The sequence below is a fragment of the Hemibagrus wyckioides genome, linkage group LG16, assembly GCF_019097595.1.
Source record: "Hemibagrus wyckioides isolate EC202008001 linkage group LG16, SWU_Hwy_1.0, whole genome shotgun sequence".
Lineage (NCBI taxonomy): Eukaryota > Metazoa > Chordata > Actinopteri > Siluriformes > Bagridae > Hemibagrus > Hemibagrus wyckioides.
Window position 1 is genome coordinate 22,784,116 of NC_080725.1, and position 19,573 is coordinate 22,803,688.

The window sequence follows — 19,573 nt, forward strand, 5'->3', positions numbered from 1 at the left end:
GTCCAGCAGATCCCCGTGACCCTGATTAGGAATAATGCGGGTATAGAAGATGGATGGATGGATGACCCTGATGATGAGGAACTCGATTTAATTTGATAATTAGTTCTGTTTCATGTTTCCTGAGCTTAAATAGCAGCATTTAATAAAAGCCGACTACCCAACAAGTTCTTTTATTCAGTTCAATTTATTTCTATAGCACTTTTAACAATGGACGTTTTCTCAAAGCAGCTTAGAGAAACACAGAAGGGAAAAGAATTATAATATATAATATATATAATACTTTATATAATTATAAAGTTAGTATAACTTTAGTGAGTTAATTGTAAATGCTGTGTATTAACCAGTGTCATTAGGTTAGTGTGTGTGTGTGTGTGTGTGTGTGTGTGGTCACAGTGTGAGGAACAGGAATTTGTTGCTCTTTGAAAAGTGTGTGTTCAGTATTCAATACCTCATTTTAGATAACTAATAGAGAATAGAAGACATCTCCACAGCCCTAGTGCTGTTTGTAGAACATCTCTGGCCCAGTGATGACCTCCTGCTGAATTTTGTCAGGTTTTCAAGAGAGTTTTCATGATAGTGTATCAAGTGTATGTGCATTAGACTTCATCACATCACTTAATATCAGATTCTGGCATCAGACCTTTTTTTAAGGACCGAGTAAATGAGTCTGATCTCAGAGTGACACCTGATGCTGTGTATCTGTAATAATCAGCACATTTTACACAGCTGCCTCAGAGAGGGTGTGTGTGTGTGTGTGTGTGTGTGTGTGTGTGTGTGTCGATGTTGGAATGCGGTATGATCTTGTTACATTCGTATGTCAGCGTTATGCAGTAGGATCCTGAGCTCCAGTGTGTGTGTGTGTGTCTGTCTCATGTGTCCCTGATTCTAAACCCCATGAGTGTTGAACAGATCTCAGTTGCTGAGCTTCTGTTTTATAATAATTTTTTTCTCCTGTAATATGATGTGGCAGTGTGACTCAGGAGGAGCTGAGCTCATGTGCTGATGCAGCTCCACATGTCAAGTGTCTGGAGGAGTTAAGTGTCTCCGCTGGCTAAAAACAGAGCGAAACTCCGCCCAGTGTCTGTAATGACTAACACACAGCTCTTGCCATGTCCGAGTCGGTTCCGTACTTACTGTATCCGGGTTCAACGCGGTTCTTTCTGCCTCGTCGTCACGGCGTCAGCGACTCTGCAGCTTGGTGTCTCAGAGAAACTCTACACGGTGTGATGCTGACCGCTCATCTCTCGCTCCACAACTTTCATCTGAAGAGGATGTCAGTGTTGTGTGTGTGTACACTATACTCCATTTACTTGAAAGTGTCAGCACTAGGGTTGTGAGATCATACAGACTGAGCAGTAGTTAGATGGTATAACGCTCTGAGCACTGACCGGTGAAGTGAATAACACTGATGATCTCATCATGGCCCCTGTTAGTGGGTGGGATATATTAGGCAGCAAGTCAACATTTTGTCCTAAAAGTTGATGTTAGAAGCAGGAAAAATGGACAAGAGTAAGGATTTGAGCTTTGAGTTTGATGAAGGGCCAAATTGTGACGGCTAGACCACTGGATCAGAGCATCTCCAAAACTCCAGCTCTTGTGGGGTGTTCCCGGTCTGCAGTGGTCAGTATCTATCAAACGTGGTCCAAAAACAATAACAGTGGTGAACCGCCCATGGGCGTCAAGGGTCATGGGCAGTCGAGGCTCATTGATGCACGTGGGGAGTGAAGGTGTGATCCGATCCAACAGACGAGCTACTGTTGTTTAAATTACTGAAGTTAATGCTGGTTCTGATAGAAAGGGTCAGAATACACAGTGCAGGACGGGTCAGGGCTGTTTGGGCAGCACCAACACAATATTAGGCAGCTGGTCATAATGTTATGCCTGTGCAGTGTGTATTACAGCACAATTCTTTTCTTCACGTATCCCAGCTGAGGAAGTTGTGGTCAGAGCTGAAGGGCAGTTATTATACAGCACCCTTAGATTAGAGAGGGTTAAGGGCATTTCTTAATTGCCCAGCAGTGGAGCTTGAACCCTGAGCCTCCAATCAACAACCCAGAGCTTTAACCACTTGTGCTCATCATACAGTCTATTTATCAGACAGACAGAATAAAACACACTGCAGATAAAAATGGTTCATAATCAGTACGTATTTATTTGCTTTAAAAAAGTTTTTACAGAGAATTTTGTGTTTAATTGTTTATGCATGTTTTATAGCAAATACAGTGACAGACAGACCACCAGGGTGTTTCACTACTCCATCACCACAGCTAGTGAACATGGAGCGCCGCCTCGCTTTACGTCCAGTCTACTCAAGCGCAGCTCGCTCACGGAACTCGTACACAGTTACCACCTCACATCATTAGATTATGACCTTTTAATATTTCAAGTGTAGATAAGAGTCTGAATGTTTCTCTTCATGTCACAATAAAAACAACAAAAACCCGTGAGGGAGTTCTCCATGGTGAACCCCAGCAGCCGAATCGCAGCGAGGACGGAGCGAGTATCTACAGCAGCTGCAGCGTGGAAGAGCGGGCGGACGGACGGGCTGCGAATTCGGCCACGCCCACAAACTCATCAGACAGAGATGTAAACACAAACGAGGGTTTTAAAAAAAAAAAAAAAAAAAAAGAGCACCCACCAAATTCTTTTAAAAGTTAATTGATATTCATCTATTTTCTACACCTGCTTGTTTTTTTTTTTTGTTATAATACATTCTACTTGTGTACATTCCTAACTCTAGTTAGAACGGCCTGGACTCGGGACTCCAGAGTTTAAAACGAGCAGAAGGTGGAGCGGTCAGTTTGGTGAACCTCGTGACTCCTCACACAGAAACCAGAGCCTGCTCAGTTTCATCAGTGAGGCTTCAGGTTCACTAAACAGACCCTGGTCTGACACACACACACACACACACACAATTAGAGCTTTGATATTAAATTGTACGAAAGTTTGTTATCAAAAAAATAAAAGCTCCTGTTTCTGATGGTGAAGCTGTAATGTGTCGCTTCCTCAGGATTTAACAGCTCTCCTTCGTGACACACATCACTAACTGTTTACTGCAAGGTCGTCATGGTAACCAGTTCCGCTTCCCAGAGACAGTACTGGAAGAGGAAGTGTGCTGAAAATGTTTGTCTACTTCCTAACTAGCATAAACTCATCCCGTTCCATTAAAGCTCGGAGTTAACGCTCTTCAGTTTGTTTCTGAACGAGTTTAAACTCAAACCTTCAGTTTTATTGCTTCATCTTCAGACCCTTCAGTTCAGGTGGAGCTGCAGCTCTGAGATTCCCACTTTAATTAATAAATACATCGGTCCATCTCACAGACCTGCTGCTGGACATCTGAACTCGCTCTCATTAACTCTGACCAGAAAGGGAGAAAGGGGCGGAACATGCTAGACGGAGAGAACTGATGGAAAGAGGTGAGGAGGAGAGGGGGAAGACGGGAAAGAGGTGAGGAGGAGAAGAAGGAAATGAATACAGAAAGTCAGATGAACAAAAGAATGTAAAGCAGGTGAAACAAACCAGAACAGAAGGACAATATTAGAGGGATGAGAGAGAAAGAACAAAGGAAAGAAACGGCAAACACACATTCACCCTTACCACCAGTAAAACACACACACACACACACCCCACTAAAACGTGTGTGTGTGGTCAGACAGCTCGAGTTTTCTCTGAGAACCTCCTCACATCCACACTGACCATCTCCAAAAACACTTCTGATTGGGGAAAAAAAAACTAAACAAAAATGCTAATCCTAAAATATTACAGATTTATTTTTCCATCCTTTCATCAAATGGAATAAAGACGAACTTCAAACCAGACTGAAGCCTTTCTTTCAGTTCCTTTTTTTGGCTCAGATCAAGAATAGAATTCTGATAAATGCATAAATAAATAAAGTTGGATTTTTAATCCTATCTACGCGCTTAGAAGCTACAGGCTACTGCTTAAAGTGTACATTACTTTTAAAATAGCGTTTAGAGGCATAGCAATAACATTACAGATACTTCATGGGTTTTTAAACAGATTGAACCCAATAAATAATATTTACATTTTTATTATTATTATTAAGGTTATGAACATTCGGATCGAGTCATTAAAGGGAAAGGTGTCAAGCTTTAAGGTTCACACTTACAGCACTTTAATAAACAAACAGGTCTTCCTTTTCTGATTAGAATATGATTGATCTGATGCGTGAATGCACAGGCGTGTTAAACCTCCTGTGATTAGACCGGTCCGAGGCAAAAGTTTGCATCCCTCGAGGGTGTTTAATTGGGAAAATGCTCCAAATATCGGACAATAAAATCTGAACAAGACAACGATCTGAAAACCGAACACAAAAACCTTTTGGAAAACATCTCATTAATAAAATGTTTAACACTCAGAGTGTTAAAGAAAGAGAATACACAAATCTGGGTGAAAGCTGACAAAAGCGTGGGATTTTTCCAGAGAGACCACGTGCTGTTTAAGGTTCTATCCAGAATACGAAGGGTTCTCTCGGGTCTTCATCCTAAATCTGTAGTCTGGAGCGGTGCATTGTGGGTGTGAAGTGAAACGATACTGCAGACGTTTTATTTATAATGCACGCAAACAGACAAGACTTTTCTTTTGGGGGGGACAAAAGACAAAAAAGGAGTGTAGGTACGGAGGAATGTGTGAGGAAAAAGAGGACACTCCTGGAGGGTGTACAAACTTTTGCACCAGACTCTAGAGCAGTCACTTGTGTAAATTATTGTGGTATTTAAAAAAAACAGGGCTGAGGTTTCCGGTTCAGAGTCGATCGCTAACTCTTTGTGCTTTGTGGTGTTAAAAATCATTCTAAATAAAAAATAAAATAAAAACGGAGCGGACGCAGGAGCTGACCCGAGCGCGTGGACGAGGAGCGAGCAGCTGCGCAGGACGGGACGGGACGGAACGTGTGCTTTCTAAAAACCTGCGTCTGAGTGTGTATGAGGCGAGAAGTGATGGGTATTGCTATGCGTATTGGATGTAAAGAGCCAAAACACCAGGCTTTGGTCAAATACATTTCTCTCTCTCTCACACACACACACACACACACACACACACACACACACACACACACACACACACACACACACACACACGGTGAAGCCGCTGAGGCGCAAAAGGAGGAAGCATCGCTAATCTACGAGGTGTAGATTCAGAAAAGGGCGTGTGTGCGTTCGTTCCTTGGTATTGCGTGTTCATATATAGATTAAACGATGACATTAAATTGCTCAGTGTGTTTATAAAACTGGAAGAAGAAAGCTATTGGCTAAATGCTAAGTTATAATATAGTTACAGTTCACTTTCTAAAATAATTTATACCAACGATATTTAAATGTATAGGTATATATATATATATAGTATAGAAATATACATAAGTACATCCGTGTATCTACACATATATATTTATAGTAGACTTATACCATACATATATATGTATATATTTATATATTTATGGTGAATATACAGTGGAAATTAATATACTGCAGCGCCAGAGTAAAGACTGAACATTCACATCATCTCAGGAAAAGCTTTAAGCCGTGTAAAAAATAAATTAATAAATAAAAATCAGTTCACGTGTATTGCCAAAAATTCCTCCGCCGTGAGCCGAGGTCGAACAAATCGGGTATTGCTTTCGTTACGAGCTGCTTGTGTGTGTTTTTGGGAGAAAGGAGTGTGTGCGGTTGTTTAAGGGTGTTTGTGTGCGGTCAAGAGAGAGAGAGAGAGAGAGAGAAAGAGATTGAGAAAAAGAGAGAGAGAGAGAGAGCCTGCTCAAGCCTGGAGCGGTACACGACACTTTAGAGCCACACAACCTGATGGTTCTAGAAGTCAGAGAAGAGATCTTGAGGACCCAAGTGAATAATAAAAGGTGCGATGGTCCGCGGCTGGTAAAAGGGATTGTCAATGAAAAGACCACCTACAGTGAGGAGAAGAGCAGAGAGAGGCTGCGATTAATAACGGTGTGGGCCAGCAGGGGGCGGGGCTACACACTCTGATGGGGGTAGGATGGGAGGGAAAGGGGGCGGGGGGGATTTCGAGCTGTGGTAGAGTTGTGTAGGGTCTCTGCTCTTTCAGGCTGTACGTGGGGTTTTCATTGAACCAGGAGGTTAATTAACAAAACAAAAATAAAAAACAGAAAAACAATCCAAGTTGCACGGTTACCACTTTCCGATAAAATATTACAAACAAACAAAAACAAAAAAAGAAAAAGCAGAAGGATGTGTAAGGAAAGGTATGCTGGCAACTTCTAGAAGTTCCAAGACAGATGTGGTTAGTACATAACTCTGACAAATCAGAACCAGAAGGATTTCGGAGAGAGTATAGTACACCATGAACGCCATCGCCATCAAAGAGAACAGGCCCCATTGGTTTCTGAGTGGACACAGGTGAGGGGTTTGGTGTTGGGTTTGTTTTGGAGATGATCATGAAGATGAAGAAAGGGCCTCCATCTTACAGCAATGGGGATCATGTGACCACAACAAGTAACCAGGGAGAGAGAGAGAGAGAGAGAGAGAGAGATGGTGGTTCTCTTTGGTTAGTGATGGCCACATTTTCCTGCCACGATCCAGCGCAAACACCTTCTGACCGATCGAGGACCAATTTAAATCACATTAAAATCTGTCATTTGTGTTTCCTGACTAAAAACTTTTACAAGCATATCAAAAATGTTCTTTCTGAGGAACGTCATGGAAGAGGTTCTGCTTATTAATAAAAAATAAAAACAGATAAATAAGTGCAGGAGAAGGCGGTTTGCGCTGGTCTGTGGACGAGGAAGAACTTTTACAGCTCAATAGCTCACACTCTCAACAAGACGCTCGACAAGAAGGAGGAAAAAATAAAACACCAAAATAATAATTATAATAATAATAAAAAACGGGACATAAAAGACATTTAGGTAGCATATCTCCATGGATCCCATGTTGCTGCTTTTGATTCTCCGATGTGTGCCGGTGACTGGAGGCTTCGCTGTGTCGGCTCTTTGTTGCGGCGTGTTTGTGTGTGAGCGAGTGTTTTAGCCGTTCTGTTCAAATGTATGTGTGTGTGTTGCTCATGTTTCACAGCTACATGTTTAAAAACCTACGGCTGAAGCTCTTTTTCGCAGCTTCTTGTGCACACACCAGTCCATGCTTATAGCGGTTGGATAAGATAAAGGTTTATTTATCAACAGAAGCTTTAAATTAGACCTATACATCCCATCATTTCTGCCATCTTTACAGAGATAGTGCCTACTGCGGATCGGATATATACATGTCGTGATCCGTTCGTCCATACTTAATAGACAATGAATAAAACAACCGTGATGGCAGAAAAAAAAGAAAAGAAAAAGGCTATATAATTTAAAAATCCATGAATGAGGTAACAATTCACAGTACAAATCCTTCAAGTCTTTTTTTCTTCTTCTTTAAGAACTTAAAAACCTGCATAAAGTCAGAAAATAGAATAAAGTAAAATAAAATCTTTACAAATGATACTCCTTAAGAGGTTTTCACTCGGACATGCACTCCGACATTCCCTTCTGAACTAAAGAGCGTGTGTGTGTGTGTGTTGGTGGATCTCCTGAGCTAAAAGAAGGAGTAGTGAGGGATGGGGTAGGTGGGCACTTTCATGACGGGCAACAGAAGCATTCTCTTGGGCAAACCTAGAAAGAGAATGAGAAGAGGACTGGACATGAGTGCAGGAGTTCAAGAAGGAGAAAACCTAATGATCTGCTGGTGAACACTGTTAGCGCCTCATTTGTGCATGTGTGTGTGAGACAGACAGAGAGAGAAAGAAAGAAAGAGAGAGAGAGAGAGAGAGAGAGAGAGAGAGAGAGAGAGAGCAAGGCGGGTCAGTAGGCCAGGTGATAGGGCCATCATTAGTCCAAACAGGAAGCGAATGCAGAAGACTGAATTTTTGAGGAGAAAATTAAACTTTGTGTGGTGGTCTGGGAAAATCCCTCAAGTCTGGACAAATTCTGGAAAATTTCTGCTTTACCTTTAGCCAATTGTGTGTGTGTGTGTGTGTGTGTGTGTGTGTGTGTGTTCTGGTTTCTGGAGAGTCACAGAAACACAAACAGCCTTTTTAAAACTACAGTGTGAGAATGGACATTTCACTTTTCTCTCTCTGGTGTTGTTTTTAAATATTTTATACCACAGATGCTGGAATCTGATTGGTCAGAAGTGTGTTGGTGTGTTATTCTATAGTTCAGCTGTTTCTATAGTAACAGCGTGTTATTCCTTCCTTAATGAACAAAATGTCAGATGTGGAGATGAGAGCTTAGTTTAATGTGTGAGAGTGGGGAAAAAAGGGGGCGGGGCTTCAGCAATTTTATATGTTGATTTGCTGATCTGCTGTTTTTAGCAAGGTCTGTGGTGTAGATATTACTTCTAACTCATCACAGCGATCTCTGATGTCAAGAGAAAATGGATGTATAAGTAAAATGTATAGGTCTTGTGTTGTTCCTTTATTGTCCATTTTTAAAATGCTGCTTGTTTAAAAACGTAGTCCATAAGCATGTGTAGCTCTCAGAACTACACACACACACACACACACACACACACACACACACACACGAGAAAATATCAAAATGTGACCATGTGAAGGCTTTTCCCAGAACACACATGTATTCTCATTGCTTCTATATTCAACTGTAAACTATTTAGGATCGTCCTGCTCCACTTACAGATCTCTCCACATGTACATTTTTGGTAAAGAAGCTTCTGGTTTGTTTGCTTTGCTCTGGAGTGCTTCATCATACTGTGTGTGTGTGTGTGTGTGTGTGTCTCCCAGTCCCAGTTTAGAAATCACAAAGCAGCAACAGGAGGCAGAGGTTTGGACAGCATTGGATGATTTGAGTGAGAGGAACATGCACACAGCTCTCCGAGACCAGAGAGACAACAGAGAGAGACAACAGAGAGAGAAAGAGAGACAACAGAGAGAAAGAGAGAGAGAGAGAGACAACAAAGAGAGACAGACAACAGAGAGAGAGAGAGAGAGAGAGAGAGAGAGACAACAGAGAGAGAGAGAGAGAAAGACAGACAACAGAGAGAGAGAGAGAGAGAGAGAGAGAGAGAGACAACAGAGAGAGAGAGAGAGAGAGAGAGAGAGAGAGAGAGAGCACTGGTCTCCTACAGCACCATACCGGGCTTTCCTTCACCCAGAGGAGCGCTCAATTATGTGGCAGGCAGAGAGCAGAACCACAGTTTACCCCAAACAGCCATCAGGGATTATTCTGTTTCTTTCTGCCCCACACATAAAGTTCATTCAAAGCAGCTTTGACCAGGAGAGACCAGAGAGACACACTCGAGAGAGAAATGTGTTACTGAGCTCGTGTACGTGTGTGTGGGTGTGTGCGAGAGAACTTCCAGTATAGGCCACACCCACTTCCAGTCTTAATCTTGAATATTTTTTTCAGCACTAAATGATAAACAGCACTGTGTTACACCTGGAGCATTAGTGTAACTTTGTGTGTGCGCACATGTGCATGTGTGTGTATGATGTGTGCATGTTTGTGTGCACGTGTATGATGTGTGTGTACTGTGTGTGTGTATAACATGTGCGCGTGTATATGATGTGTATAACGTGTGTGTGTGAGTAAACACTGAAATATTTCTCCATGCAGGTGTTTACACAGAGCTCCTCAGCGTTCTGATGCGTGTCATTACTGTGCAAACAATGTTGTGTGTGTTTACACTCCACTTTAAAAGCGTTTCTATATAGCTGAACCTTGGAGTTCTAGCTATGTGCTCTGTGCGTGTGTGTGTGTGTGTGTGTGTGTGTGCGCGGCGATGAAACAAACACACCAGTCGTCTGCAGCTCTATCACACTGAGAGCAACAGCTGGCTGTGTTTGGCATCGAGAGCACACATGGAACGAACAGGATTATTCCCTCAACACACCAATCAGTAAAACATACACCACCATCGACTGGACGTCTGACTCTGAGTGTGAGCTGCACTGGAACGTTTCATTACAGCATCAGGAACACAGGACGCATGTTTACTCCAAACTCACTCCTGGGGGTGAAAAGTGAGGACTGAAACACAGTGTGGGTGGAGCTATTATAGAAACATCATTAACAGTACACACTCAGGAACACACCACATCCTACATTTCATCAATTTAGTGTGAATGCTCATGAACCAAGTTACTGCACTTTCATTACAGCAGCTATAAACACTCATTCCCTCATCAGCCTCTCTTCATTCTTCAAATGAATAAAACATCAGACATTAGTGCAAAATAATAATAACACTAAAAATCACAGCTTGTCATGTGTAAACTCCTGTCTTAGAAGTTACAGCTTCACCTCTGACTGACACTGGAGACTCCTTCCACAGACATCTCCAGAAAAAGTCCCCCGTGTCGATTAGCGCTTAAAGTATAACATGAGGACATTTTTTCTCCTTGTGGAAAACTGCACCGTATCCATCGTTCTTTTATTCTAATACTCATATTCTAACGAGCTGTTGCTATGGAAACAATAAGAGTTATTATAACGAGTGCATTGATAGACCTGCGCTACCATCCGAGCTGCTGTTAGAGACAACACCTTCTGTTAAAAAAATAAATAAATAAATAAATTGTTCAGTGGCACTGTGGTGTAAATATTTATGCGGAACATTGTTATAAGACGTTTTTATGAATTGCAGATTACGAGGCTCTGGTGGTGTAATGAATCCACACATGACCTTCAGAAACGACCGGAACCTAGTTTTATACAGGATCACAGATAACAGACAGAAGTCTCTGAAAGCAGAATTAGCCCTTAGTCTTCTGTTGTATGTGAGTTTGGAGTTAACAGGGTTTCTGTTCGAGTCCAGCGTATTGAATCCGTGTGTAAAGAGGTGGGTAAGGAACAATGGAGTTGTATGTACACAATGTATAGAAGTGTGTATATATAAATGTACAGTGTGCTGGGGTGTGTGTGTGGGTGTGTGTGTATTTATAGCCTCTGTGTTTGATCCTCTCTCTCTCTGTGGTCAGGGCTGCTTTGAATGAATGCGGTATCTCAGTGCTATAGACAACAGGAGCCATTCTGACACTGCAAAAAGAGACATATGTCCAGACTGGGGGACATGAGGACATGGGGACTGGGGAAAGCAGGCAGACTCAGACGAGCAGCACCGACACACCCAGCCGAAGCGAAGCAAGGCTTGCTCCAACCACAGGAAGAACCAAAAGGTTATGAGCCTGTCCTCCCGTTGGCCAGGGGATCTACCAGCGAAGGTTCTTACTGAGACAAGATGGCTGGCTTTAAACACGCTCAAGGCCCAATTGAGAGCTGAGTAAGTAAGTAGGGGAAAAGGAATATGGGCAGATTTGGACCCTAGATTTGCACCGTGGACGGGGAAGGGTGAGGGTTAAAGGGGGGAGGGCTGGGGCAAGGGGTACGTACCGTATGCAGGAGCAGCAGCTGCAGCGCTGTAGCCATACGGGCTTCCGAAACCTGCAGGGAGACCATTTCACACACACTGTTACACAGAAACTTTTACAGTCACATTAAACACACTGGACTAAATTAAAGCACATCACTGACCAACTCCACACACAAGGGTGGATTAACACTTAAGAGGGGTTTGTTTTCAAGTACACACACATTTCAACCACAGCGCTGTAGAATTCTGGATTCTGATTGGTCAGATGGTGACCGGCAACAGAACTTGTTTCCGTGACGATTCACTGTACTATAAAAAGAATGATGTGTCTTTCTTTAATACATAAAAATGGAGTCGTTGACATGTAGCAGTGGTATAAGAGGAATAAGATGCTTAGGGATGTGTGGTTGTAGGAAAATGACTTCATTACACCCCCACCTGGTGTGACGTAGCCTGGTGCGGCCGCGCTGACGAAGGCTCCTCTTGCGAGTGCAGCTCTTCCTCTTCCACGAGCAGCCTGAGCTGCAACAGCAGAGGCGGCGGCGGCAGCGGCAGCGATCGCTCCTTTATTCTACACACACACACACACACACACACACACACACACACACACACACACACACACACACACACACACACACAATGACTCCAAGCTCTAAAGCTGGAAGGTGTGACATTCTTAAAAACTAGAGATGCATGAAAGCTCAGATTTTGTTGTCAGATATTAGCTAAACATTATAGCTAATTTATTTAGGTAAATATTTCATACCAATGTCCAATCACTGGATCTTATTCTTTCTGTTTTGTTTTTTTCTTCTTTACATTTTCGGTCCACTCGATTTTTTTTCCCTAGTTTACTATTAAAATATCTAGTACATCACTTCCTTTTCTGCTATGATTTAATAGACAGTCAGTGTGTGTACACATTTACAGGAAGTGGAACTGGATGGTGTCTTTGAGCTCAAGGTCAGAGTATTGATAATCGATGTAAAGACCTTTCAGGACATCCAGCTCATCACTGATCACATTACTCGAGAGAGCTGAGCTGAGCCGAGCCCGGTCCAGTATCCAGAGGATTAAAGCGCTGTTTATCGATTATCGAGGACGACGACTGACCTGAGGGAGGATTTTTTTCTTCTTGTTGCCGGCAGCATTGGGTCCCGAGAACAGTTTCTCCAGAGCGGCGAGGGCGGCGCTAGCTTTGGCTACCTTTTTATTAGGTCCCGCGCCCCGAAACTTCTGTCCGTCGACCTCCACCTAACAAGAAGATCAGATCAGATTGTTTTGTTGATAGAAAACCACAAAGAGATGGTTGTCAGAACAGGATTGTCCCGCGACTCGCCTCCATGACGAAACGTTTGTCGTGGCTGCCGCCGCTCTCGGAGATCAGCTCATATTTGAGGCCTCGCCGTTTCTCGTTCAGCTCCATCACTGGGTTCTTACCACTCGCCGTCAGAATAGGACCCTGAGTTCGCACCTACACACAGAAACACACACAAGCTCCTCAGAAGCTGCTGCTGTACAGTCTGTGCAGATTTCAGTATCATTCTATACACAGCAACATGCTGCTATTTAGCCAACATCATTCCGTTTCCTTTCAGTCTTTTATAAACAAACAGTAATCCGAGGATAAACAGATTCACGATAAATTAAAATCACACAATAAACACCTAATTGGGACAAGACAAGCTGATGTACAAGTTTTTATCTTTTATCTGGTACAGCAGCTCAGACATGTTGCTGTAACCAGATTAAGGTTGTTTTCACACCTATTAGTTTGTCTGGAAAGTGTTTGGTTTCACACTGCATGCAATTATACAAATTAACAAGCAAAAAAAAAAAAAACCTCATAGGCCGAAATATATATATGGGTAGATTTTTACTTCCTCTTTTATGTATTTCCAGTGCTGCACCAATACACCCGTAGATAACTATATAAATAACTACTTTACTACATTGTGTGTGTTTATTTCCTCATTTTGTTTTGTTTAGAGTTTATTAGAATGGAAGATGTTTCCAGACCTGAGACACAGACACAGTGTGTTAACAGACAATGGCTCTAAGATTTCTCATTTAATTTTAACTTCTAAACAAGAAGAAAGAAGAAGAAATAGCCTTTATTTGTCTCACACACATTACAGCACAGTGAAATTCTTTCTTTGCATATCCCAGCCTTGGAGGTTGGGGTCAGAGCGCAGGGTCAGCCATGAGACACTGCCCCTGGAGTAGAGAGGGTTAAAGGCCTTGCTCAAGGGCCCAACAGTGGCAACTTGGCGATGCTGGGGCTTGAACCCCCGATCTTCTGGTCAACGACCCAGAGCCTTAACCACTTGAGCTACTACTGCAATGTTTGAGCTTTACAAAATCAGAGAAACCGAATAAAGGTCTAATTTTATGGGAGTGAGCTCCACTTGTCACGTATCTAGGGCATTAATACGGGAAATTTCTGGAACAAACCCATGATCCAACACACTTGGATCTGATTGTCTGATTATAGTGAGGAAAGGGAATCTGTAAGGAGAGAGAGAGAGAGAGAGAGAGAGAGAGAGAGTGTTTGTGTGTGTATACCTCCAGTGTGCTGGAGCTGTCTGTGGAGTGTGATGTGTTATTGCTTGAGTGTGTGGATGTCTCGCTCTTGCCCTCACTGTCCGACTTCTCATCTGCACTCATGGAGTCCAGGTCTGTGTCAAAGCCTGTTGGGTAACCCATCGCCTGCAGCACCTGCCAGTCACACACACACACACACACACACACACAATTGTTTGTTTCTTTTTCAACAATTAATGGTGACCATTTTAGAATTTCTTCCTCATTCCCCACATTACACAGACACATCTCTGACATTTCCTGCATATGTAAACCACTACATTTAAATTATATTTTTATTAAATTTATAACAAATCCTGCTGCTTGCTTTGGGGAATTGAGGGACCTTGTTTTTTCTAGATTGTTTATAAAGAGCATATAACACATTTATTTGGTCTTATTAACTATAAGAGAGACTGGTGAGATAAAACAGCTCCACGTGTGGTGTGTTATTCCTTACATAATATCTGCTTAAGTTTCTTCTATAAGACGGCTTTAGAGAATTTATATTATACATTATATCAAACATTTTTTAATCATTTTCCAATATAAGGAAATATAGAATTGCACTGCTGCTGTTATTGAGGATTTCAGAATTTGAAGAGTGCACCCTTTTTCCTGGTTATACTGAATTGGATTAAGTCAGAAAGTGCTATTCTGCTCAGTGATTCAATTCTCAGCATCCTTCTGGCTGAATCGTGTGTGTGTGTGTGTGTGTGTGTGTGTGTACCCTAACTGGTGCCTTTTATGGCTGTGCTCTGGAGGAAAGAGGATTAGACCGGCTCGCTTCTCCAAAGTCGCTTTGTTCACAATCAGCCTGGAACGCCACAAATTCTGACCCCAGCGTTACTGTGCCCGCTGAGAGTGTGTGTGTGTGTGCGTGTGTGTGTGTACTGCATAGTCACAGCTGTAGTTTACTGGTAGGCTCTGTTACATCACCAAGGTCTGTACTGTGTTAGCTCTATGTGACAAATTCGCTTTGTGTTTTGTTTCTACGGTAACACAGCCGGGGTTCGGGTTTTAGGAGAATTTAAGAGGTTCAGCTTTATTTATTTATTTATTTTTATCTGCACAGGGATGCAGTGAAGATTTGAAAGCATTAAGGAAGATGAAGCAGGAATGTGAGTGTCTGTCTTTTTTTTCTCAGACGTTACCTTAACAGCTACGTGCAGCTTAGCCGTTTTCTTTGAAGAGCCCGAGGCTTCATAGACGGTTCCATCCACATCTACGGACATGGTGAAGACCGGAGCGTGAACCGGACCGGACTGAGACAGGAGCTTGTACTGCAGGCCCGGGCGGATCTGATTCAACCGCATGAGGGCATTCATGGGCTGGTTGGAGTCTATTGCTTTACTGTCTAAAACTGAGAGAGAGAGAGAGAGAGAGAGCGAGAGAGCGAGAGAGAGAGAGAGGGAGAGAGGGAGAGGAATAGAGAAGGAGAGAGAGGGAGAGAGATGGAGAGAGGGAGAGAGAGAGAGAGAGGGAGAGGAATAGAGAAGGAGAGAGATGGAGAGAGGGAGAGAAGGTGAGAGAGGGAGGGAGAGCGAGAGAAAGGGAGGAAGAGAGAAAGGGCAGAAGGGAGAAGAAGAGACAGAGAGAGAAGAATGAGAGAAAGTGTAAAAATGTGTGAATGTGTGTGTGTGTGTAGATATGACAGAAAAAACAAACAGAATGACAGAGTTAAATATAGAAAAAAGAAAAAAAAAAAGACAGAGGAAGAAGTAGAAAAATAAACAGAGACAAACAGGGTACATTTACATCATTTAGCCATCAGAGAGAAGGAGAGAGAGAGAGAGAGAGAGAGATGGAAGGAGTGAGAGAGAGATAGGACAGAAAGAGAGAGAGATCCTTGGGAAACTTATAAGTGTAGCACTCTGTCTCTCTCCTTGGTGATCTACATCTCACGGTGTTTCTGACCCGATCTATTGTGGGCTTAATGGCTAAATTCTGCTCCTCTGTGAGCCGATTTGCTGAAACAGCGCTGGACGGGTCACTGATTGACTCGCTGAGAAATTACAAATCAATGGCATCGACTGACCGTGTGTCCTTAGTGAGAAACATCAGCAATTAGGAGGTTAGAGAGGAGAGAGACAGAGAGAGAGAACAGAGTAGAAGTGTGGAAGGCCATAAACCAACAGAAACAAACAAGCAGAAGGAGAAAGAGACGGAAGGAAACATTATGTGAAGAACAGAAAACTGAGAGCTGTAAGAGCTTCCCCTCAAACAAACAAATAAACCACAGAGGGGGAAGAAAAGCAGAAGTCACACAGCTAGACAGAGACATGTGGGTGGATGATATTACTCTGAACGCTGTGTGTGTGTGTGTGTGTCACCTTTTCTCAGGTTGCGTTTCATTTTCTTGATGAGGTCTTTGTCGTCCATCAGGCCATCCTCATAGGGCCTCTTCAGCCCTGATCCTGATTAACATCCTCAGCATTAATAAACGCAATAACAACTCAATATTTCAAAATGATAATGATCAAACCATTTAAAATATTCAATGTGTAAGAGTAAGAGCTTCTGAGGAGGTGAAGGATTACTACTACAACACCACACAGTGGTGGGGGAAGATGGGGGGGCAGTAAGAGAGAGAGGGAGCGAGAGGAGGAGGGAGAGATAGGGGAGGGAGAGGGAGAAAGAGAGAGGGAGAAGGAGGGATAAAGGCAAGGAGATAGAAAGAGACAGGCTGTATTTTAAACACACGTTTACACATGTACATGTGAACACACAAACACACCTTCTTTATCTGACCAGGGGTATTTTGATGAGGGTTTGTTGGAGGGAAGTGGATCCATCTCCAAGACCTTGTAGATCTGACCAAAAGCCATCAGCCGGAGGGCGTGCTGCAACACACACACAGAGTTATAAAGCCAATCTTGTGTGCAGCACACAGTACAATGACAGATCATTCACAGAAGCAATGCTGAGCTACATGAGGCGTAAAAACATCCACGTTTCCTTTACCACGCCGCCATGCCGTTATTTTTCACCTTGATGAAACTCTTCGGTCTGAGCCGTGACCTCAAGGTCACTCTCGCGGCTTAGAAACAGCAGTGTGTTTAGCTGGAGGTTCATGGAGGAAGAAAAAAAACAACAAAAAAAAACACTGCGCTGATGGATTCTTGCCAAAGATTGCCATTAGGAGAAGAGGCAGGGGTCAGATCCTTTCAGAAAGGATAAATACAGCAGGTCAGTCTGAACCACGACACAGTGTGCATTAACACATTGAGCTTCCTCAGGCTCCTGAAGCAGAGCTGCAGTATGGCTCAACTACGCAGGTCACTCACACACACACACACACACACACAATTAAAACTGTGGCTGAGAGACGTATGAAAGTTAGAAAGTCTGTAAGTATATAATGGACAAATCTGATGAGCACTGTATTTGTATTTCCTCTGCAAATATTTATTAGACAACATGTTTATCATTTATGCACGTTGTTAGCACCTAAAGGTGCGCGGCTCTATGGATAATATTAGCTGTGAAGCCAATGTGGCCTTTTGCATGTTATTAGCACTGTAGGAGGTGTGGCTTTATGGCCTCTCTATGTCGGTTCCAGTGTAGGAGACACAGTGAAGGAGGTATGGCTTCTTTATCTGTCACGTCTCTGTGAAGAAGGCGTGGCCTTTGTACATATCCCTCACAAAGAAGGTGTGGCCTTTGTACATGTCCCGCACAAAGAAGGCGTGGCCTTTGTACATGTCCCGCACAAAGAAGGCGTGGCCTTTGTACATGTCCCGCACAAAGAAGGCGTGGCCTTTGTACATGTCCCGCACAAAGAAGGCGTGGCCTTTGTACGTGTTCCTCACAAAGAAGGCGTGGCCTCCCTGTATGTCAGTACCAGTAAAAGAGACTTCTGGAATACTAAACATTCTTTTGTTTGCTGGACAACTAAATGAGCTTGCTAATAAAACAGTGTAAACGAAAAAGCAGTCAAGCTGCTCGGCGTGTTTGCCAAGTTTATTTATTAATTAACACACTGTGCAGCAGTGATGAGGGACATCATCATCCTCCTCCTCCTCCTCCTCATCAGATCAAACACAAACGATTAGAGTAAAAGGTTTGCTAAAGTCTAATCTACCAAAGCTAATCACTGTGTTTGTGTGCATAGCTGCTGTTTTGAAAGCCACACACACACACACACGTATCAGCTGAAATATGCAGGTAGCTATTTTTACCATCAATTACTGTAATTAAAACTAGAAGAAAAAAAATACAAATGGTCAGTAAGTATCCAGTTCTGTTGGAGTAAACACTCCGCTCCTCACTACTGCTTCACCATGTCACCATAAACTGCTCTGAAAAGGAGCGCTGCTTATTAAACCTGCCCACTGAGGCTTTAACTGAGGAGTTCGCGGATGTGGAAACAAGCTGCACATTTATTTAAAAAGCCAAATTAGCATTCTGCAGAGTCAGGAATGCAGGATGGGGAAAGCTGACTGGTCATTTCCTGTGTTAGTGGAGTGTGAAGTGTTTGCTGCTGTTGCTGGAGTTCATGTTAGAACAGGGAGGACAGGAAGCTCTCAGAATTTCACACAAGGCTGTTATGAGACTTTATAAGCTCGGTTTTGTAGGTCACGTGGCGACATGGCTTGCAGAAATAAGCCAGATGACTAGCTAGGTTACGTAGGTTAACAGCTTATGTAGGTTCTGTGTAACTCTATAAACAAAGCTGTTTGGATTACTGGAAGATGCTTTTGTTTTTTTTATTCTTTCCAAATAAATGCACTATTTTCTGGAACTACAATTTATGCTACACCCTAGCAACAATCTAGCAACCACATAACACCCTAGCAACAACCTGAATTATTATAATCGATGTAGATCCCAGAGATGGTGTGGTTGTGCTTCCAGGAAAGGTGAGAATTATGGTTGAAATGTTTAAGTGTAAACTCTAACCCTAGTGTAATTCAGCTGAAGACAGCGCAACCAACACTAGCAACACCCTAACAACCTTCTGAGGTTACACAGCAAACAACTCTCAACACCCTATGAACTACCTGGAAACCCAGAACAACCACAGATCCACACTCTACAACACCACAGAGAACATCTAGCACCCACCTATCAACCTTATAACGACCTGAAATGCCATAACAGCAGTCTCAAAATCATCTAGAAAGACCAAACATCCACCTGAAACACCATAGCAACCATCTAGCTACCATCGTCTTAACAACTATTTGCAATTAAATAGCAACCACCGTTCAACACCCTAGCAACCACCTCAAAACTCATAGCAAGCACCAATGAACACTCAAGCAGCCACCCCAAAGGTCATAGCAACCACCATTCAACACCCTAGAAACCAAAGTTCAACACCTGAGCAACCACCATTAAAATCCCATAGCAAGCACCAATTAACACCCAAGCAGTCACCGCAAGCGTCATAGCAACCACTGTTCAACACCCTAGCAACCATTCAACATGCCAGAAACCACATTGAAACCCATATCAAGCACCAATTAACACCCAAGCAGCCGTCCCAAAGGTCATAGCAACCACCTGAATAACACTGAGGAACACCCTTGTATGCTTAAATAACCAAGGCATCAGACGGATTTTGTTATTTTGCGGAGTTATGTGATGTAAAGTTACACTGTGGTCATAATTAAGTAGAAAAAGTG

General features: G+C 42.8%; 1 protein-coding gene across 5 annotated transcripts in view; it reads right to left on the reverse strand.

Moving 5' to 3' along the window:
• Positions 1 to 2,128: 2,128 nt before the first annotated feature.
• Positions 2,129 to 19,573, reverse strand: part of strbp (spermatid perinuclear RNA binding protein) — a 78,279-nt gene continuing 60,834 nt past the window's right edge. For 4 of the 5 annotated variants that reach the window (XM_058411463.1, XM_058411465.1, XM_058411464.1 and 1 more), the window contains 9 exons: positions 16,681 to 16,786; positions 16,277 to 16,360; positions 15,098 to 15,306; positions 13,926 to 14,078; positions 12,700 to 12,834; positions 12,474 to 12,614; positions 11,796 to 11,928; positions 11,378 to 11,428; positions 2,129 to 5,917 (listed from right to left, as the gene is read on the reverse strand). In XM_058411463.1, coding sequence (XP_058267446.1) covers positions 5,823 to 5,917; positions 11,378 to 11,428; positions 11,796 to 11,928; positions 12,474 to 12,614; positions 12,700 to 12,834; positions 13,926 to 14,078; positions 15,098 to 15,306; positions 16,277 to 16,360; positions 16,681 to 16,786 — 1,107 coding nt within the window. In that variant the 3' untranslated portion in view covers positions 2,129 to 5,822. Of the gene's footprint in view, positions 5,918 to 7,137; positions 7,640 to 11,377; positions 11,429 to 11,795; positions 11,929 to 12,473; positions 12,615 to 12,699; positions 12,835 to 13,925; positions 14,079 to 15,097; positions 15,307 to 16,276; positions 16,361 to 16,680; positions 16,787 to 19,573 lie in introns of those variants that run through there. The other variant, XM_058411467.1, reaches the window with a different exon arrangement.